The following is a 22,625-nucleotide window of genomic DNA, read 5'->3' on the forward strand; positions in this document are numbered from 1 at the left end:
AAAAAAAAAAAAAATTAGAGGTTATAATTTGTTTTCTTGTTGTATTAAAATTCATTTATACGAATTTGCAAAAATTTAGAATTACGAAAATGGAAGAGAAAAAAAAGAAAAAAAAAGATGAGATGATATTCAACTATTGCAACTCAAATTATTCCCAATGAATATGAAATGCGATTTACGGGATTTGTGATTGTAGAAGGTCATCAGCCTCTTCAAACCTATTCAGATCATTTTCCAATCGAATTGAAATTTGGTTAATCATTTCAAGTATTGGATTATTTTTTTTAACCAATGATTATTTCTTGACTGCAGAAAAGGATGCAACTGATGGAATATTCTTGACTTTAATAGGATGAAATCACATTTTCGAATGTTAAATGTTCAAAAAAAAAAAAGTTGACTTCAATAAAAACTTTAAATAAGACACAAACTCTTGCAAATGAACAAAAGATTTAAAGATGGCAAAAAATTTTGTCTTAATTTATCATGCTGTAACTATGAACAAACTTATCTTTTGTTTAGCTTAATAAAAGTTTTCGATAAATTTTTTGATTAAACTTTTCAAAAAATTTTGTGATGTAAAAAAAAAAGTGCGCGAAATTCGTTGGATTTAAAAATTGTTATGAAAGAGCCATAAAAATCGATGCACAGATTTTTTTTTTCATCAACTATTCTTGCAAAATTTCAATAAATTTAGGAATTTTGATGGATTTTTTCAAAGTAAGCTAATATCGATTTTTAATCGACATTTGTTCATATTTAGCAAATTTAGGCTAACATTGATTTGCAATTGATATTTGTTCATATTTAGCAAACTTTTTGTCACATAGTATCACCACTATCACATTCAATGATTCAAACACTTTACTCGAAATGAGGAAACGTTTGATGAATTAACAATTGATAAAAATTCTTAAAAAAATGTCTCATAACTTCTTTTCATTATCCATTAAACAATATTTTTACTTCTCACTTTTTTTTTCCCCCCAAATCTTTTCAAAGCAAAACGATGTTAATGTGCGCAAGACAGGCGTCAACATGTCGTGCATTATGCATGTCGTAAACTAATTTACCGTAATTCCGGTAAATCGTTTAATAGAAATAAGCAAAAAATAAAATCATTGAACTTCTTAAATGTATAAGAAAGAATTAATCACCCATTCAAAAATATCATAAAATTTTGATGTAATAAAAAAAAAAAAGAATAGCATTTCAAAAAGACATATATATATCTCTTTCGATAATTTTAAACATTTGCACACTTTTTTTTTCTCGTAAACACTTCATTTAATACTTGATAAAGAATGAAGTTGCGCAAAATTTATGACTAGAAAATATGCTCAAATATCCATTACAAATATTATTTCAAATTTAAGTTTGAATTTCTCATCCTAACATTTTGATGTGTATTTCAGAAAAGCAGATTAGACTACTAATTTTTGCAAAGTGATAAAATGCAAATGTCTCCACAAAACAAATAAGATAGGATAAGCTCAAAATGATCAAAAGAATACTGTCATTAGCTATACAATTCTGCATACGATAAATGATTGGATGGTTTGAAATTTCTTAATCATTGAAAAAAATACCTGTTGGTGACATTTTCTGTACATGATAATTTAGTGAAATGAGTAGATTTTATTTTCTAAACAATATAAATTTTGGATATTTGCGAAGAATTGATATGAAAATACTTATTAGTTGAAAAGAAAAGAAACTGGAAATTTATATAAATGCATGAAAAGAAATGAAAAAAAATTGAATAACCGGAGATGAAGGAACAAAAAAAAAAAAAAAAGTAAACATTTACCGTAGAAGTTCTTGATACAAGAATAGAAATGAAACATTTTAAAAATAACTAAAACAAATGATGGCAACAAGAAAGCAAAATCAATAAAATTTGAATCTAAATTGAACTCGAAATTGAATTTTGATAATTTCAAAATTTACTCAATGTAAATGTCTAACTTGCATAATTGTGCAATGAGGAAATTATTAAAATGATAGTGAGATGGTGAGTTGAAAACTTTTTATTTATGGTAAATTTGATATATTTGATGAGAATATTTTCCCCTTGCTAATTGTCTGGATCAAAAAGCTTTTTAAATAGTTAATTAAAAAAAAAGGAAAAAGTGCACATTAGCAATTTATGGCAAATTGAACCGATTGTATAAACATAAAAGAGGTCATTTATTCAAAAGAAAAAGTAAAAGCTAATACATTTGTTAGTTATTCTTTCAGATTGAATACAATTTTAAAAGAATTCAAATTCATTGATTTCAACCCAAATATGCATTTATTCCATTTTAAATTATTTGGCTTGTAAGGATAGCCTTGATAACCCGTAAATTAAATCATGCAACAATTCAGTCGCATTATAAATTTTACACGCAGTAAAATTAAACTTTTCATTCGATTGGTTTAATGAAAAAAGAAGAATAATTACATGAAATATGCAAGCCACAAATTACCAATAATGGGACATTTACAGTAAGATATTTTTGAAAACTTTTGAGAAATCACAATATTTGTTAAAAATTCCTTTAATCATCAATAGGTAAGCGTAAACATAACATTCTATCAGGAAGATTATAATCTCAGGTTATTGCATTTTGCAATACCATCATAAGCGTACGATAACTTCAACTGTCTGTTATTAATTATTTAATGTTCATCTGATGATGTAATCTGATGTAGCTTACGTATATGTTTCTTGAGATCAAAATTACGACAAAAACCCCTGGCGCAAATTGGACAAACGAATGGTTTCTGTTCGCGATGTGTATGCATATGAAATGTTAAATTGTAGGTTTGATGAAAAGCCTTATTGCATACATTACATTTGAATCGCTTTTCTCCGCTATGCGTTAATTTGTGATTCTTATAATTTCCATTTTGATAAAATCCTTTACCACACAATTCACATATATATGGTTTATAGCCTAAAGCAAAATTTGCATTAGTCATAATTTATGAGTAATTAACATATCATCATCGTTATGTATCGATTCATTACATTTTTGAATTATAAAAATTTCAAGTCTTAATATTTAAACATATTGTAAAATTACTGAATTAACTGCTATTTCAAGCAAAAGAATTTAAATTAAATTTTTGTTTCCTTTTATGTCCGTAATTTATACAATTTTTTTTTTTCAATACTTGGTTTTATTTCAATTTCAATCCATAAAATTTGATTTAAGAAGTTTTCTTGAAATTCATTTAAAATAAACAAATTTATATTTAACAATAAAAATTATTATTTAGCAAATATTTTGTGACAGCAATTAAAATAGTAACTCACCTAAATGAATACGTATATGAGTGTTGAGGGTTGATGAGCGATTAAAGCATTTGCCACAGGTGACACACTGAAAGCTTCTTAGATGGTCATATTTATAATGAAAATGATCAGTAGCCTTCCTTTATTCTTCATCCTCATCTTCCTTTCATTCTTATTAATACATAAACGAATTATTCTCATATATATATATATTTATAATGTTTTAATATTTCAGTTTCTCTTAAAACTTTTCATATCTTAGGTAATTCATATTCATGAATTCATGGAATTGAAGGAGAGAAGAATGAAAAATGAATGCCTACTGTGTGGGGTTTTTGTTCGGTATGTATAATTTTATGACGACATAATGTTGAAGCCTGCCGAAAAGCTTTACCACAAACCTGAAATTCTCGAAAATTTGCAATAATTCAATTTTTTCAAAACATATTTAAGTTTTGAGTTGCAAATTTTTTTAAACTAAAATATAATTGTAAACAATATTATGGGAACGTTTTATGATAATAAAATGAATTTCAGGTCATTATAGATTAAATATCCTGAATAAAATCAATTTTATCATTTGAATTCTCCTGTTAACAATCAATCCACCTTTATCTTAAACAAATAAAACTCACACTATGAGTAGGCAAATATTTTTCATTATCCTTTCGCTAAGCTATAAGTAGTTGAAATTGTAAGTATACTTTCCCAGTTACATACATATAATGAATACATTCTGTTATAGCTTATCATTTATCACTAGACTTCATCACAATGCTATAAGGAAGATGAGCGGAATCTTGCATGAATTTGTTTTATACTTAGGATCTACAATTTAATTTCTTGCAATCATTTTTGAAAGGAATTGAATCTGACATGAGAAGATCAAGATTTCCTAATGAAAGGATGAATCCAAAAAATAACTCAAATGCTACGAAATATATCATCTGACTTATTTTCTCATACACGGAAATTTCTTGCCGAATGAACAGACTGAAGAAAAACCATTCTATCCGGAAAAAGCTAAATAAATTGCCAGGAAAATGAGGGAATAGAAGGAAAATACAGCAAATAAAAATTTTTTGACTATTAATAGCATTTTATTAAATTTTAAGACTTGTAAAAAGCAAATTCTTCGACTTTATAATTTCAGGACGACAAAAAATAATGAATTTAATTAAAAATTGAAAAATGATGGATTCAAAAATATTGAAATAATGAATTTAATCAAAAAGTTGTTATGGATTACACAATCCAAATTAATTTCCTCCTGATTAAACTGAAATGAATGGGTCAAAATAAACCATTGAATTAAACAATAAACTATTATATTCACGATTATCAAAATTACATCTTCTAAAAGAACTGTGAATATTAAAAAAGAAAAAAAAATGAAAAAAAAAAGGACTTTGCAAAGGAATGGTCGAGCTCCAGTATGGACCGGCATATGCCTTGTCAAATTATAATGTGCATTGAAAACTTTGCCACATTCCGGACATTCGAAAGACTTGCGCTTCTCGTCATTCCAAGAGCCAGTCCAAAATGAACTTGTTGATGAAGATGTCCAAACTTTACTTTCTCTCTTACCAACTGTGAAATCTAAAATTTCAATCATTCTATCACAAAATTAATTTTTCTTAACCATCGTAAAATGTTATAGAGTTAATACAATAATTAGATTAACCAGAAAAGTAACAGGTTAAGGTGTGTTTATCCAAATAACACAACTATATATCAGCTCAACATTTAGTACCAAATCAATAAGATACATAGTTTGATCTACTTATATATTATTATTAACAATTTAATAATCAAAAATTAATCGAAAAAAAACGTTTAATTAAAAAAGGAAAAAATAGGATAAAAAGGAAAACGAACAAAAAGTAATTAAGATATTCTTCCAAGTTGAAAATTATTTGTGAAATCTAAAAATGTTTGAATCATTTTGTTATCAGAATTTGGAATGATAAATAAATATTCACGTGTAGTTACCTGAATTAAGAATAGCATCAATGGAAAATGGAAGAAAAGCCATTTTTGCTGAAAATATTTTCTACAAATAAACTTTGATCGCCCACCGTTAGATTCAGCAAATGCTGAAGATGCGGTGAAAAAGATATGAATGATTGGTTTTCTGATGATTTGTGATGACAGCAGGCGGAGTCCAATGATATTCTTCACACCAATCAAACATTCCCCTACAAATTTTCCTTTAAACTACCGTATACCTTTTCCCTCAATATATATATATATATATTTATTAATATATCGTTTCTTTCCTTTTTCTATTTCACTATATTGAAATTTATTGAAAGTAAAATTTTTTCTAAACAACTTCAATTTTTTTATTATCATTATTTTTCATCCTTCCAATTCCTTCATTTTCCTTGTATTTTCTTTTTTTTTTTTTTTTTTCTATTTACCATGTTATGATGCTCGTAATGGATGTCACTGATTAATGTTTGCCATTGTATGATACATTTTTACGATCGTTTAAGCAAATTAATGACAAGTTAGCTGGCTTAGATAAAAACATTCGAAATATAGATCATCCATAACCAGTGAATCTGTAAGTAATAACGGATAGATTATTAAAATGCTTAACATAATCATAAATAAAAAAACGAAAAACTAACGGAAACTTGTCCCGTATCTTCAATCACATACTGGTATTAATTAATGTTAATTAGGCAATCCATTTACTTTTGTTTTTCTAATATCCATAGCAGTCAATCAATAGGATGCTCATTTTAATTAGGATTAAAAGACAGAAGAAATTTTTAAAAGTAAAATATACTTGGTGAGAGATTTTCTTTTACTGTCTGCTAAAAAGCTCGTTAAACTGACTGAAAAATGTCATTAGAAAGTTATCACGTCACTGCTGTTGGTTGAGTTTTTCAGATCTGACGAGCGACGAAAAGAGAGGTCTGCTCGTCCGAGAGAGTGAAAGTGAAGGCAGATAAATTATCTGCTTCCACATTTCAAATCACATTTTGAGAGTAAAGGCTGAATTACTAGATTCAGTCTGATATTTCCTACCATTGGTGTCCGGTTTGTCATGGTCCAGGAGTTTGTATGCCCTCTTGACATGTGTTTTATGGACTTCATGTTAGGTGTTAAATGGTTGGTTTTTGTTATGTTCATGTTAGTTCTATGTGTGATCGTACTCGCTATAGACTACACACATCCTGATGGTATCAATACATTGGTTCTGTGTCTCGTTTAATGGAAGCGTTCCAAATTGAAAATCAGCGTTTTGCTAAAACTTATGTTAGTGTAGCAGTACTTCACACTCAAAAATGCATCATATCAAGCGGTAACTTCAGAATGTAATATAGATATGACAGACGTGCAGAATAAAACCAGAACACAGCCAATCATCATTTGTCATCCACGAAAATATCCATTTCAGTACTGTTAGTCAATGAAACGTCCAAGTACTCAAAGCATTGTACAGGACTCAACTTACATCTGTTAGTCTCTACTGTATTTGTCTCTACGCCTAACTCACACCGTAAGTTGCATTACGCCTTGAAGTGAATCAAACAAACGTTCAGTTTCCAATTGTTCGGCGGAGCAATCTTCATGCTCAATTTGTACTACAACAGCTTCACTGAGAATTCAAGTCGACATTTTCCTTAAGATTTTGATTTTAAAAAAATAAAAGTTCGTCCAGTAATAGATAAAATTCTTGATTGACCTTTATTCACCTCGACATTCTCTAATGCTTTCTTGCAATAATATAAGTTCCCGAAGTCATTTCTGTCATTTTAAAATCATTTCTAATTTCACTTCGTCTTCCGGTAATTTGCAAGTAACTTGACGCAGTTCACTATTCTTTGGAAAAGAATGCACGGAAAAGTGAAATAGCTGAAGTACAAAAATACAGGTAACTCGACGACTATAGAAATGACAGGACGTTCATAGCAATGACAATTACATTCGCAACTGCAAAACATTAAATTAAAAACATTCAGGACACCTCCTCACAAGTAAAATATCCTGCACAAAATTGTCCCTTCTCTTTCTATCCATCATCCAAATTGTAAAAATAATCATCAGACTCTACAGGAAATACCATAAAAAGCAATTACGTGATTTGTCCTATACGACTCCCGCTTTTTTTCCGATGACTGCTTACTCTAAACTTATCCGCCGTCTCATGCTAAAAAAAGATTTCCGATCATCTGGGGCGCATGCTGCAATTTACCGAAATGGGAGATGAAAACTAATATAAGTTTAAACAGTATATGAATCTTCACTGAACCACAGCTGACAGAATACTATTTGCAACTAGCTTCCTAAAACTACTCAGTGCCCATGGATGTTAATACAAAATTTAAACTTTGACATCGTTCAAAGTTAAATCTGAAACTGAAATAAAACACCGCATTAACTCAGCACGTAAACTTTACTCTAAACCGTGTCTTTCAGAAATCAGTAAAACGAAACGCGAAACACAGAAACTCCGGAAAATTGAAATATCACAAAAGAGGAATGAATGAATATTAGGCTGAGCACAACGAATTGTCAAAAAAGATGGAGGAAAATTATAAATAAGATTGTGAATGATAAATAGTAACTGACGATAAGCTACCTTTACTGTGATTTGAACTATCAGAAATTATAAACATGATTTCTGAAGAAGACTATTCAAATATGTAGAAATGACATGCTACAGACTGCGACCATTATTATGCTTATTAGAATAATATGATACAATACTGAATGACTTAATACATAAAAATACAGCAGATGAAATAAAACGGGATTATTATGAACGACAACAATTTGAGATAATGCCACAACAGTTATATCAGCTAACTGGATAACAATAACAAGCTATGGCTTACAATTTGATGACAGCCATGTTAAGCCTTCATAAAGGCCGTCACCGGTTGTAGCACAAGATGGCTGTACATACCAATTTCGATCTCTTATTCGTGTCAGTCCCAATTTATCCTGTATTTCATGAGGCTTCATTGCTGTAATGTAACAGAAATTTACAGTTGGTGGCTTGAACTTTTAAGTGGAAACTCTATAAAAATGTGAGAGTTTCAAAGAGAACCCTTTCTGTTCCCTCCAGTTTAAAAAGTTCTAGGCAATCATAAAGAAACAGGACATGGACATAAAGACACCGGTATCACCGAAATGAGACTTGATTGGGCAGAGATAAGGATGATCTACCATAGGCCGAGTTACTACTGTTTTTACCCTTTCAAAAATGCTAGAGACTCCAGTCAGGATAGTGTCGTGTTTCTAAGAAACTAGCAAATAACATATCATTTTCAAAGCTCACCCAATGCTTCTACGATACATATGCATTCATAGCGTTTTAAAGGTATTTAACCACTAGCACTTCTACATCTCTATCGGAGAGCCCTATGTAACAATACAAAAGTATTTTCAAAGAAAAGCATGAATCAACAGTTTCCGAAAAGACACAAGCAAACATTATGCACGACTCTGAGCTTTTTTTTTTTAAGGACTAACCTTCTGAAAGATCTTGCTTGTTGGCAAAAACAAGGATAATTGCATCTCTCATTTCACGATCATTGATGATTCGATGCAATTCTTGCCTTGCTTCATCTACTCTTTCTCGATCAGCAGCATCAATTACAAATATTAAGGCTTGTGTACCTGTGTAATAATGCCTCCACAGGGGTCTTATTTTGTCTTGACCACCAACATCCTATAAGTTTAATTTTAATAAAGGAAGATAAGGGATGAAAACTTACGACATGACAAATATTATCACTGGAGTTAATAATCATATGTTTAAGCTAGCGGTGTATGCCTTAAAGAAATGCAGAAGGTACTTTTTTCATATCCAGCAGAAGAGGGATTACGGAGATGAAAAAGTAAGTGAAAAAGAAAAGTTGACAGAAGTCAAATGAAAGAAAAAAAGTACTTTTCTTGAAATTAAGAAATCTCACCCAAACATTAAATTTAATGTTTTTGTAGGTTACTGTCTCAACATTGAAACCAACAGTGGGGATCGTTGTTACTGACTGTCCCAATTTCAATTTATATAATATAGCTGAAAAAATAACTGGATGAAACATCAACTGGTCTGTTCCAATACAGTGTTATTTAATCTCAGATTTAGGTTACAATAAAAAAGCTACACAAATAGGTGCTATCAAAGTCTAATATATATTTTAATGAAAATAAACTTCAGCAAAATTTCAAAATTTGTTGAATTTTGAAAAATCCAACAAAGCTTACTTGTCTTGCCAGCAGCATCCAAGCCAAGCATCAATATTCGCATTTCTCGTTTGCCAAATATTTTTGACAGTAACTTCCCCATGATTCAAGTGAAAAGAAATTGAGTAGGGGAAGACTCTCCTACCAATGTCACAATACGGTGGATGTCACCACTGTACTGATGATTTCGGTTCTTAACAACGTTACACAAAGGAATTCAAAAACCATTCTCTGGTAATAATGACATGGTAACGTTCTCAGTGTGTAAGTAGCACGAGTGATGAATCAATAATCAGCAATCAACTGTCCCGATAGGATGACTGTTGCAATAAGGACGATGAATACACGGTTTTAGAAAACCTAAAACCACACAACTTTTGTCAGAAATAAACGACAGTTACACAAGGACCAAAAGCTGTAATAAAGACATTACGCCTGATATAAAAAAAAAAGAAAAAAAAACAATCTTGACAAGCACGTTTCAGGACGATATAAAAATGGGAAGGGCTGAGCAATGTTGAAGCATGACAGCACAATGTTTTTGAAGCTTGACATAAAGGCATTATTACATAAAACAAACAAGATGAGATTCTTCGACCAAAAAAGATAAATTCATAGAGTAAACCCTCCAAGTACCCAATCGATTGAACGGATGGAATCAATTTCTGAATACTAACACATTATCGCATCTGGCTATCTAAGTCAATCAACACTGCCAATGACCGTGTCCAAAGGAATAAATTCATCAAAATCTTTCCTGATTTTAGAATGCAGGGAGATTAAAGCAAGAAAAGAGGAAAATATTAGAAAGTAGGGTATACCTGAAAAAATGCCAGTGCCCAACGGATTAAACTGCCATTTATTTCAAGGACTGACTTGTTCAAGGAAATGATCCTCTCTTTCTTTCCTTTTTCTCCTTGATTTTCCCTTTCTTCGTCACTTTGTGTTCTTTCTTTCTACTCTGAAATACAGATTAAATTCCAGGCTAGCAAGATTAAAAAGCTTCCATGGTACAAATGACGGACAGAAGTTAGAACATTTATAACGTACGTCGTTAAATCATGAATGTATAAGCTTGGAATTTCAATAGTTAATTTAATCCTCCCAGAATTAAAAGATTTCATTAAATCATGATCTTTAACTATGATAAATGATTTGTCATTATTACATCGTAGACTGAAATTACAGTTGGGGAAATATTTCCCAGTAATGTTCTTGTTCCATCAACACAGAAATGATGAGAAGATTGAGCTCCTTGGTGCCATATCTAAAAAGCATACTTTCTTAATCCAGAAAATGCTCCGTAAGTAAGCACCCGCTCCCGTCTACCAAGGTCACAAAGGTTACAAGCTGATGGTCCACATTTCAACATTTCATGACCAGCCATGCCATTGTGCAACTCTAGATACCAAAGCAATTTAAAATGCAATTTCCCCGTTGCCCTCTTTGCTGGACCGTATTCCCGAAATCCCACATCTTCCTGATGTTCAGTAAGGACTCATAAATTCCCTTACTCTTAGCACTTCAATTCAATTTTGGATTATTGATAGTTGAAATGATATAAATCTAGAATAAAGTAGCAGCTTCCGTCACGTCGATTCAGTACATCAAGTTACGACTTCTCGCCATACAACAAATTGATATTCTGAAGAATACAATTGTGCAGTGGTCAATCCGATATGCTTTGTTGGAGTAACCCACCAGAACGGGTGATATCTTTGTCGAAAAGGAAAGAAGATAATGAGGATTCGAACAGTAGCATGTAAGGCAAAAAACGTTGATCAGTAATATTTGTCCCATTGTTAATAACCCAGTGTATTTTCTAATTGTGGAGATTTCCGGACAAATGTGATTCAGTTGATTTCCTTTAAAAAAACCAGACCGAACCAGACCTTTCACGCTTAAACCTGCAATCGTAATTTGAGGATTTGTCAAGAAAATTCCAAGCCATAAATTCCAACAGGCAAATTAAAAAAAGAAAGTGTTCCATCTTCTATTTCCCTCTTCAAAAAAATTTAACTTATGTAATTTAGTCACCGTCGATTTATTCTTTCGTATTTAACAAAGCCCGAAACCAATCTTCCCCCATCATCGGTAAATGCCCCGAGCAGTCCATCACCAACTTCCGGTTCTTATCAGCAAGATCTTTTCTTCGGTTCGATGTTCTTTTGACAACATAGAATTTGCCCGCCACATCCACGAAAACAAGCAGGAATTGGTAAACGCTCAATAACATCACGGCTCACCCGTAATGTAACTTCTATCTTTCACACAATTTCTGAAAAGGAGTTACCGCCACCATCAGCTAGTTCAGAGATCTTGCGGAAAATATAACTTCGACATCGTCAAAACAAAATGACGAATTCCCAAGGTTACCATACACTGAAAATGATAGTTCAAACTAACGTACTAAGATTGATGTAACACCGTTAAAAAATAGACGAATGTCTATCTTGAAGGCATAGATCAATACTGAAATGGAATAATTCATTCATATTCCCGATTTTTGTAATTTTAATTCCAAGTAATTCCTGTAATAATACAACAATAACCTTAAATTTTGAGAATACAGGAATTACAAAATAACAAAATGCATAACCTAAAACATACAGTCGTATAAGAACGATTGCAAAGGTAACCAGAGTAAATCATCGATCAATGGTATAAGAAAATGTGCGAAGGCATAGTTCTAAGACATTTAAAACAACAGTAATTTTTAGTTTTAAGCCAGCAGGATATCCTGGTTTAAAACTTTGCCTTTAGGGCATTTCATTTGTCTAAATCCTGGATCTTTTAACAAGGGATAAATTATCAAGCCTTTTGCCTTTTTAGTTTTTCCGTTCTTTCCCACTAAGGCAGAAGCAAAAGATTTGTGGTACACCTCTCAGTTCCTGAATCTTTTTTTTCAAAACATTACAACGGATATTCATCTGAGATGGAACAACCCAAAACTAACAGTGTTGCATGGCAACGAAAGAAAAGTCCTCCTACACAGGACGATATATACTATTACAAGCAAACAAAAAATTGTTAAAACTTTAATAAATTATTATCAAATAAATAAGTAGAATCATTGTCAAATAAAGAAGTAGGATTTAAGAATCGAGAAAATAAGCTTTTAAACGTAGAGAAATTACAGGCACAAGATGATACACATATAATGTTGAAATCAAACTGTGACGTCGTGCACATCGTTTCGGACCACAAGCATGAAACAGTGATAACTCGTTTCAGAGACGACTCATGCTGCAAAAAGGATCAAAGATTAATTATTAAACAGTGAAAGGTGTTTTTGCTCAGACAATGTGTGATATATCTGCACTTCAAACTGTTATACATCATTTAGCCATAAGCAAATTCTTTCTCATCATACTGTTATTGGCTGTTCGTCTTATATTAACTCTCTATGCAATACCACCAGCGTTTACATAACACTGTATCCTCATGCTTCCATACACATACACATGTAAGAACACGAAAAGGCACGAACTAGCAGATAAGGGATTTCAACTAATTAAATCCACAGCATGACTGGATCTCTCGGAGGTGTGCATAGATCCAACATAAATGAGTTTGATCGCACCAATTAAAAAATGTCGCAATTATTGATCATACCCTGTAAGTGACCCATTCTGGATCGAGAACAGATCCTCATCATCAGAACCATCTTCTCTATCGCTTATATCTTTACTCAGTGCTTTCCGTAAATCATCAATGCGCTTTTCAGCACACTGTAAATCTTTGATCAGGATCTGCTTTTCTAATTCCATTTTTTCGTGCTCGATAGCCTAGGAATTCATCAAATTACCAGCAAGCATTAAAAAACATTTCTCTTTATATTCACGGTCATACGCTGTACGTAAAAGTATGAAAATGAAGTAAGTTATATCTTCTACTTGAATTAAATTGAAGCCAAATTTATTAATTTCATGCGAAATGTTCCCAGTCAAACTAATTTTCATAACAAAACAGGTCAACGAATGGACTGAAAGAAACGATATGTAAAAAGCTGCAGATTGTTTATACAGTCTGTATTGAAGTTTACGAGACAAATTCTATCTAAACCATTCTTCAGCTCATACATTTAAGATGTAACAAACTTGCTATTTCATATATTAAAAAGCTAATATCAACTTACAACTTGTTTGCATTTATGAACAAGATCCATTTCTCTCTTACGTAGATCTTCCAGCTGCTCCTGTAGAGCACTTATGTCTTTGCGTGTTTTGCGGTTTGCATTAAGATCTTTTTCACGTAAGTTATTCAGTTCCTGAATTTGATCTTTCAGTGACTCCACCTCGTCATTTACTTTTATCATCAAAGCCTGTAAGATTACTCCATAAAAAGAATTCCTTGAATGTTTCAGTGCATCCAAATAAAAAGTAGAATAAAGCACGCAACAGATCGAAGTATGAAGCAAGTATTTAAGGAGAGATAAAGCCAACAAGAGCTGCGTCATTAAGTGTTAAAGTATTGTGCAATACCATGGAGCAAACTAGTCCAAATTTCAAAATTTTCTACCACAGATCCAAAAATAATGCATTTCATTGTGATCTCTTTACCTCAAGTCTAATTTTTTGTGAGATCTCCAATTCCAGCTTCGCTTCTAAATCACGTATTCTCTGCTCAGCCAATAACAATTTATGCTTCTCAACTGAATGTTGTTGATGATATTCCAAAGCCGACGAAACATCATTTAATTGTTCGCGCAACTTCTCCTTATCTTTTTCCATATCGGCCATCTGAAACACTTTCTCACAGTGAAAATCTTCCAGAAATAATAAATTTCGCTTTATAGATAGTTCAAAATAAGCCACCTGAGTCTTGCGCAGTTAATCATTGGATGAACAAAAAGCATTCTGTCCCTAAAGAAATCAGTTGCTGAAGAAACAGACCATTAATCGCTGGATACAAACCTGCTCAAACTGGTCCGCAATTTTTATCGAATCAACTGCACTTTGTTGCACCGCCGCCTTGTATTTTTTAAGTAAGCTGCGCACCTGCTCATCCTGTTCCTCAACTAGCGCTAATGCACTACTTTTCTCTTTGAAAAGTACCAATGCCCGATCTTCTGCGGAATTTTTTGCTGTCAGAGCAGCTTCTAACTGCAATATGGGAATACCACATCGGCAGTGATCAATACGCGAACATCGTTCAAAACAATGGTACTCCAGCATCAAGGGGAAAAAGAACCACAGCATAATTTACACAGAAAAATCTGAATAATAAACATTGCGAAATAAGACAAATAAGAAGAAACTGGTCCACAGTTCACCGGAATAAGCACATCGATAAGGAAAGAAAAACAGAAAAGGATTTACTCGCCTGAGCTCTGACTTCAGTAAGTTCGCTTTCCAAAGAATGACGTCCTCGAAGTGCACTCAATTTTGAAGCTTCAGCATCCATCAGTTGCTCTTGCAATTGACAAATCATTGACTGATTCAAAGAATTTTCTCGTTCACGGGCCAAAACCCGTTGCGTATCCCGCAAAAGAGCTAGAGCTTTCCTCAAATCGCGCTTATAATGACTTGATGAAGCTTCGAAACTGAAAGCGAAAGATGAAATAGTCATCAATGAATTCGGAAAAAAAATCACTGAAAGGCATTAAAAACATATATAAAAAGGATTCAAATTATAATTCACCTAACGCTATAGTTATCTATATCACGTGTACGTCCCTCCAATATTCGATTCTGCTTTATTAGAGATGAATTCGTGTCCTGTAAATCTGCCACTTGCTCCTCAAAAGCTCGAATCTGAAAGGAGAATTACGGGATATTCTTCCTTTAAACAACCACCATCAAAAATTAATGCCATCAAAATCTTACTCGTCTTTGGTACTGTGACCTAAGTTCGTCGATTTCATTATCCTTGGCTTCCAAATCACGCAAACGTTCCGTTCGGCTTCGCTCTGCAGCCATTTCCAATCTCGTTACTGTTTGCTCTAACTGTTTGATCGTATCCGTTAATTCATTGAGTTCTTCTTCCTTCAAGGCAGAAAATGCAACAATGCTGAGCTATGAATAATTTTAGTAATGTTAATTTTGAGTAATTTTACCACTTAACTCATATTTTTCAGATATCTTACCTGCTCAGTACATTTCATCTCCAGGGAATGTTTTGTTTTCTGCAATGAACTAAATTCACTTTCTGAAGAGCCTTCCTTAACTTCGCTAAGTTCTTCCAATTCTTTTCGCAGCTTTGCAACACTCTGGCGCAGCTCACCATTTTCAGCTTTCAAATTCTGAAAAATACTAACACCTTCAAATCCAGCTAGAAAGAAAACCAGCAGCACATTCGATGAGTTTTTTAAGTTGAAAGAAAAAATCCAATTGGAATAGTGGAATAACGAAGTAAAACATAAGATTAAAGAGTGAAAGACATTTAAAAATGATAAGTGAAAATTCTCCTAAACTTTTTAACCGACCAAAACCAAATTCATCCATTACATCAAAAAATACGACCTTCTATGAATTTCTTTAAACGGATCGTACAAAAAGTTTATACCTGCAATTCTGTAAATCGTCTTTCATTGTTACTGGTAGCTTCTTCTCGCTCACGCTCGGCTTTAATCCGCTCCTTTCTTTCCTTCTCGCTATTGTCTTTCAGAGTTTTCAAATCCAGATCAAAACTAAAGAAAATATGGAAAAAAATTTCGCATTGGCCATACAAAAAACATACATTTCACACAAAAACAAACTTATATTCAAAATATTTATTAGACGATATACCCATGCACATACTTCTTATATTTCTTCTTCAGTGCATCGTTTTTTGCTCTCAGATCTTTCAGTTCATTTTCAACATCCTTCAGTTGCTGCACTGCTTTCTGAGCTCTCAAACGTTGCACTGAATCACTTTCTTTCAAAGCTGCAACTTCTTTTTGCAACTCTACAGTCTGCAAAAAAAAGAAAACACTTGGAAACCCTTTTAACAGTTTAAAATTATAATATTCAATGAAAAAAAACCACGTAGCACGCAGCGCGAATCGATAGCACGTAGAAATGATATACCAACCAAACAAATAAAATGAATGTCAAATTAACCTTAGCGTCTATGTGCACACTCTGATCGAGACGTAAACGAGATGAACATGACGAAGATATACGTGGATCCTCTTTTGAATCTGAAAATTTGCGATTTTGGAATGTAAATTCCCAGAAAGACGTTCTCTTAATTTTAATGGAAGTGAAACGTGTACGAATTACCGTGGAAATGCTGTTGTAGTACCAGTACTTGCTTCTCAGTCTGAAGGCGATGTTCCACTTCCCGTTCTAAAGCATCATTCATAGACTGCGCATTCCCACGCTCAACAGCTAACATTTGTTCCAGTTCCACAACATGCGCTTCCAGGCGGTTTTTTGCTGCACGTAACTCTTGGATTTTACTCTCTTTTTCATCCAGTTTCTGCTCCCACTCGCGATTTTCACGATCACTTCTAAAAAATCTGAATCCTTTCACGATGTCCACTGCTAAAGATACAGAAATTGCCATTTCTTTCAAAACCGTATATTAATTAGAAAATAAAGGACCTTGTTGCTGCCAGAAGCGGCGACACACGAATGTAAAGACGCCACCAAGGCCATTCACGCACTTTTGCGTAAGCACGACCATTGCGTTGTATGCAACGTATCGCTATTTCTTGTACACGTCGCTTAGCCAACCATTTTGTAGCCAGATATTTACGACAGATTTGTTGGAAGTGTTCAATAAGGCCACTCAAACAAAGTTCACGACGTTCTTCCAATTCATCCAGTAAATCGCTACGCAGGAGAACCTGATACATTCACTGCTTATATGATCTATTTGTCCAGTGCCGTTAGTAACAAATTAATATCTAACTGACAATAGACGAAACACTCAATTTTGTTAAACTGCTTGCGCTAATGCAAAAATTTTGCCGAAATCTTTACCTGGCTTAAACCCAGTCGATACCGATGCGGAAATGCACCCATTTCCTCCAGTATTTTACCGGAGATGGCTCGATCATCCATGTATTCGCTTGAAGTATTCTGCTCTTTCAACAAACACTGGAAACGACATCGAAAATATTTGTAAGGGACTTGTTCCGGGAAACCTGGAAATAAAAAGAATAACAATATCAAAGTCACCTCTAAAAAAAAAATCCGACATTAAATATTTAACAATCGTTGACATGAACAAGACATAACATACCCTGGCTTGCAGCACGAGCTGAATTGACCAACGAGAGGTAACGCAGCTGATTTCGGACATACTGTATATTGAGGAGTTCATCAGGTCGCACATGCACGTCAACTGCGGATAATGGTCGGATACAGTGTACAAAATGAAGACCGGTAGTTCTTTTGATGCATGAGGTGATGTAATTCTGCAATCCGTTCAATATTTTCATTCACACGTACTGGATACTTTACAACATCACTCAAAAATCAAAACCGATGAACACTGGTGTAATGATCGGTTACCAAAGAAACACCGAACATAAATTTCGAAAAATCTAACTGGAAAACTGGACTTAATTAATAAAATGCTAAACAAAAGGTAATTGAAAAATTACCAGTTGAAAACAAAAAGCAGCAAAAAATCCAGAAATCACACGCATACCAGCAGCATCAAGTTTGATCGTTTGTGTTGCTTTTCGCATTTTCAACGGTGTATTATCAGTCACAGGGCTGGTAACCGGTGAAAACATACTTGCAATTGTTAAACTAAATGAAAACGATATTTGCACATATAATCATGTAAATCAAATGAATACGAATAGAGGATCCCTCGCCCTTTCTATTTCCATCTTCCAGACATGATTCTAGAACCAAAAATCCAATTCAAATTACAGATTCAAACGATCTGACAAAACGATAATGAAGGCAATTAAGGGAACGAAGAGGAAACCACTTATTCACTATACTCCACTGTTTTAATAATGGAATATAAGTTACATTTGCAGCCCTAGTTTCACAATATTTAAACGAATACTTACTTGTTCGAGGTGCACAATAAAGAAGTGAGTGAGGAATCGGCATAATCAGACTGGGCAGCTTTTACCCAGCCTTGAACATTATATGTGACAGAACTGCTATCGAGGCCGTGTCGTAGCACAAATGTTAGTGGATTGGTGCCGCGTCGAATCAAGTCTAAAACGGGAACGAAAAATAAAAAATCGTTTTATTTTTTAGTGCTCAAAAAATGGAACTTACGTGAATCAGCAAGATGAACGAAGATTCTCTCCAAGAAAGAATCGTCTGTCGCTGCAGGAAATAGTGCTTCCTCATCCAAAATACACATCAGACCACGTTTCTCCGTACTTCGCAGTTCAATATCTGCACAGTTTGACTGAAATAACCCATACGTTCTCAGATGACAGAAGATTTAGTAAGCATAGTTTTGCTTACGCAGCTTAGAATGAAAGACGATTTAGACGGGATGATGCAAAGAAAAGTATCGTCAGCTCTTTCAAACAGTATTACGGAGCTATGAGCTCTTACAATATTCGGACTGAATAACTTACTGAGTAACAAGCCTAAACTAAGTTTATTTTGGAATCTTTCAAAATTTAATGTCACAAATTATTGCTTCACTATTACCAGGATTAATGCTATGTAACAAATTACCAGCTGTTGTCTTTGATCAATTAATCGGCAAATTTCGTGCGAAGAATTTTGGGTTTGCTCAACATCAGCTTCAACCTGCTCCCTTTTGTACATTTCCAGAGGCTCATTAAAGCATACATCATAGTAGAGCTCCGCAAATCGCTCACTTACATAATTGTATAACAAATCGTTGAGACCACGAGGATGAACAGCATCCTAAAAAAATCTCCTCATAAGAACTAAAATGATGAGTATCGGAATCAAAACGACTTTCAAACTTCCGAGTACAAAAATAGGCGGAATATTTGTTTTCAGTTAAAACACTACACGACGATCTTTAACAACAAATGAAAATTTAATTCTACCGGACTGAATGATCCAAACTGGCTTCCTGGATAATCAACAATGGTGATGGTAGACGATGCCGTTGAACCGCCTTCCCCTAAACGGCGGTTTAATAAACGAACAACAGCATCAAACAGTTCGTTATACAAACAAGCAGTAAATCGATTCAAAGCTTCTTGCCCAGTTTGATTACGTGTCAATAGCGAAAATCGGCTAAAAGTAAATTGGGATAGTATTTAATCTTAAAATTCCATCTATATATGTGGTAATATTTAACAGAATCAAATCGAGAAATTAATTTTCTCCTTGTTGTTGTCCATTCAAATATTATACTCTATATAAGACCACTGTATACATTAATTCCTCTTTTATTCGAAACATTTCAATATTAAACACTTATTTTAATAGCCAACAATAACTACTCAGACTTAAGATGTATTTTTGGATATGGTTCAATCTCTATATAATGGTCGCCATGGAGTATTGAGAAATCGATGCATAAATCCATTTACAATACCTGACAGGATTACTGGATACAGTTTGTGAAAGATTTTTACGAAAAACAGCTGAAGTAAGCTGTTCCATTTCTAGCCCCAGTAATGAAGCAGCTTGTTGAGCATGCTGCATGTGTATAAACTGAGATTTTGGCGCGTCATTTTGTGTAGCTTCAGCACAAATCAGATGCAGGATTGCCGTAAGAACAGATATGATTGCAGCCTTCTCCTTTTCAGTAAAACCCAACTCCGTGAATGAATCCAGTAGCTTTAACCAATCCTAGAAGAAAGAAATGAAATCAATGATATCGAGAATTCGAATTAATCTTCCAGAATTCTTAACCTCTTCGGTAAATGAATTTTCACATGTCGAATATGATACCACTAGCTAACAAATCCCAGATATATCCCGTATTTGAAAAGAACTTCACAGATCCCAGACATATAAAATTACAATACACGGAACATGAATTCAAAATGAAACACTTTTTGGGAATCAGCAAATGAATTGTCGTTTTTCTGCTTGAATGCTGCCACTAACTCTGAGTCAGCTCCTTGCAAAAAATAACGTATTACATGAAATACGCTTCCATTAGTGATACAGCGATTGATACGAGTTTTTTCCAGTAAAAATGTTTGTATAGAAGCATTCCTAGAAATATACCACGTATCTCACATATATACAGTTTACGAATGTGCGTTCCCACGAAAAAAACGAACTAAACTGTTACCAAAAATGTGACAGAAAGTGACACTGCTCCTACTCAACAAAACGTTCATGAAGAAACAATGTATTTTCTATCCCATCTTCACTCCTCTCTTCGCCATGGAAATGGGAATCAGTAACTTCTGGGACGTAGTCTGCAGCATAAAAAATGTGAAAAAAGAATTCGCGTCTCCCAACTACCATTCATTTCACAAATGATGGCTGACACCAATATTAGTGATGTCGTGGATAAAATAAATTTGTAAAAAACTTCCTAGAATTTGAGCGGGTAAAGTAAAATTACCTTAATGATGCCGCAGTATCAAATGAAAGCGAAAACATCGTTAAAAATCGAGTTGAATTTCCACTGCTTTTCGTTCTACAGTTACCGAACGATTCCAAAACAAACAGAGCCGATGATATTGTGTCATCTGAAAGAGACCCCATGTAAAGTACAAAATGGACATCAGCTAATTCGGAAAAGTGATAAATTTTGTAAAGAAAACATCTTTTAATTCCTTATTCTTTAAATAATGATAACAGTAGTCATAGTAATTATGTATTCCTGAACTTAAGCCTTAAATTTATAACCTTTGATTCTACTTCATGTTAACCAGTCCCGTGTTCTAGTTTCGCAGGTTTTTTTCCTGACAAAACTTACAGTGTAAAAACATTGCTGGATTTTATTGATTGCCGTTCCCAATTCACTTGGAATTGAAGTGATGGGTCAAAAAAGTGGAATTAACATTTACTGTTATTATGGACTTACATGATAGTGCTTTAGTCCAACCAGCTACTTCGCAAAAATAACGACATATATTTCGCAGTTGCATTGTTTTGCCGCTACCAGATGTTCCCGACAATATAATACACTGATTTCTTCCTGACATTTGCAAAGCCCTTTAAAAAGTTGAGATTCAGGCATTGCCAAATACGACCATAGATAAAACTTACATCAATGGACAGCGGGCAAGCATATTTCATTATGGAATCCAAATGACACGGAAGGCCTTACCTGTAAGCTTGCTGTGCAGAAGAATATATGTGTGGCGGGATCTGCTGTCGTCTGCAACCTTTGAAAAGTGAAACTGTTGTTGTTGTTTTTGGACTTTCAGTTGCCAGACATATCATATTCCGTGGGCCAACGTACGTGTAAAACAAGTTACTGCCATAACGTTGACGAAGTACATGCAGTACACTAGTTTCGTTTATATAGCGTAAACTGGAACGCAAAAATTGGGAACGAAAAATCAAAAAAATTATGCGAAGAAATTTTATGGTAAGCGAAATTTTGATGCAATGAACTTATACGACGATTTATTCAAACTGAGATGAATTTATTCAAATGTTCGCTGTTTAAATACTCGTAAAAGAGAAAAAGTAGTAACCTGATAAGATCCTTAACGCGATCCAAGCTTGACGGATTTGCTTTATCAATATCCGTCACATCAACATCCATTTCCAAATCCATCACTTTTACTCTCATCCTTCCATCTGGTAATGTTTCCAGCAAACGCGCGAGCGTAAAACCATTTTTATGAATTAACCAACACCGTTCCTCTTCCGGAGTATCCTACGCCATTAAACTGGTATTACAACTTGCAATTTCCTATATTTCATTGCATTCCTTCGCCAATTTATTTCCAAAATTCCACTTTAAACCGATAGTTTTTTCGGAAAAAATTACCGTATCGGCTTGGTATTTCGGAGTTGCAGGAAGCATCAGTGAATCGCCAATAACAGAGCGATCCATCTCATTCCGCTCGCACAATTCGGCCAATTCCGGTGCAGCTCTTACTGTTAGCTCAACAGTTGGACCACAGCGCTGCAATAACAGCTGCTAGCAAACTGAGAGCATCATTACTTTACATTATCGAATTTTGCACTTCCAATTAAAATTAACAGTAATAATCTTCTACACTATCCGAACATCCAGTAAAGAAAAGTAAATCACATATATGTATATGCATATATATATATATATATATATATATATATATATATATATATATATATAT

The 22,625-nt window shown here is 33.5% G+C and overlaps 4 protein-coding genes across 4 annotated transcripts; all 4 read right to left on the reverse strand.

Annotated features, from left to right (window-relative positions):
• Positions 1 to 2,664: 2,664 nt before the first annotated feature.
• On the reverse strand, positions 2,665 to 5,318 carry LOAG_04822 (hypothetical protein; the record flags this gene model as incomplete). Its single annotated transcript, XM_020446685.1, has 5 exons — positions 2,665 to 2,942; positions 3,305 to 3,371; positions 3,607 to 3,684; positions 4,692 to 4,882; positions 5,276 to 5,318. 5 exons carry the CDS (start codon positions 5,316 to 5,318, stop codon positions 2,665 to 2,667), a joined length of 657 nt encoding a protein of 218 aa, XP_020303003.1.
• Positions 5,319 to 7,533: 2,215 nt separating this feature from the next.
• On the reverse strand, positions 7,534 to 10,457 carry LOAG_04823 (ADP-ribosylation factor 6). The gene is made up of 5 exons (XM_020446686.1): positions 10,312 to 10,457; positions 9,512 to 9,850; positions 9,220 to 9,323; positions 8,777 to 8,975; positions 7,534 to 8,268 (listed from the first exon to the last, which is right to left on the reverse strand). The coding sequence occupies exons 2-5, from the start codon at positions 9,591 to 9,593 to the stop codon at positions 8,126 to 8,128; spliced, it is 528 nt and encodes a 175-aa protein (XP_020303004.1). The 5' UTR covers positions 9,594 to 9,850; positions 10,312 to 10,457; the 3' UTR covers positions 7,534 to 8,125.
• A 300-nt stretch (positions 10,458 to 10,757) lies between these two features.
• Positions 10,758 to 11,726, reverse strand: LOAG_04824 (hypothetical protein; the record flags this gene model as incomplete). The annotated part of the gene is made up of 3 exons (XM_003140361.1): positions 10,758 to 10,970; positions 11,373 to 11,397; positions 11,566 to 11,726. 3 exons carry the CDS (start codon positions 11,724 to 11,726, stop codon positions 10,758 to 10,760), a joined length of 399 nt encoding a protein of 132 aa, XP_003140409.1.
• Positions 11,727 to 12,514: 788 nt separating this feature from the next.
• LOAG_04825 (myosin xviiia) lies at positions 12,515 to 22,437 on the reverse strand. The gene is made up of 28 exons (XM_020446687.1): positions 22,295 to 22,437; positions 21,996 to 22,180; positions 21,623 to 21,829; positions 21,377 to 21,507; positions 20,912 to 21,038; positions 20,388 to 20,553; positions 19,925 to 20,181; positions 19,428 to 19,620; positions 19,084 to 19,278; positions 18,670 to 18,805; positions 18,453 to 18,606; positions 18,030 to 18,180; positions 17,666 to 17,840; positions 17,404 to 17,567; positions 17,023 to 17,267; positions 16,699 to 16,928; positions 16,537 to 16,616; positions 16,234 to 16,388; positions 15,998 to 16,121; positions 15,579 to 15,734; positions 15,319 to 15,477; positions 15,134 to 15,246; positions 14,816 to 15,035; positions 14,407 to 14,595; positions 14,053 to 14,232; positions 13,629 to 13,814; positions 13,106 to 13,278; positions 12,515 to 12,736 (listed from the first exon to the last, which is right to left on the reverse strand). Exons 1-28 carry the CDS (start codon positions 22,358 to 22,360, stop codon positions 12,721 to 12,723), a joined length of 4,533 nt encoding a protein of 1,510 aa, XP_020303005.1. The 5' UTR covers positions 22,361 to 22,437; the 3' UTR covers positions 12,515 to 12,720.
• Between the last annotated feature and the right edge of the window lie 188 nt (positions 22,438 to 22,625).

This window comes from Loa loa, assembly GCF_000183805.2.
Source record: "Loa loa unplaced genomic scaffold supercont3.492, whole genome shotgun sequence".
Taxonomy (NCBI): domain Eukaryota; kingdom Metazoa; phylum Nematoda; class Chromadorea; order Rhabditida; family Onchocercidae; genus Loa; species Loa loa.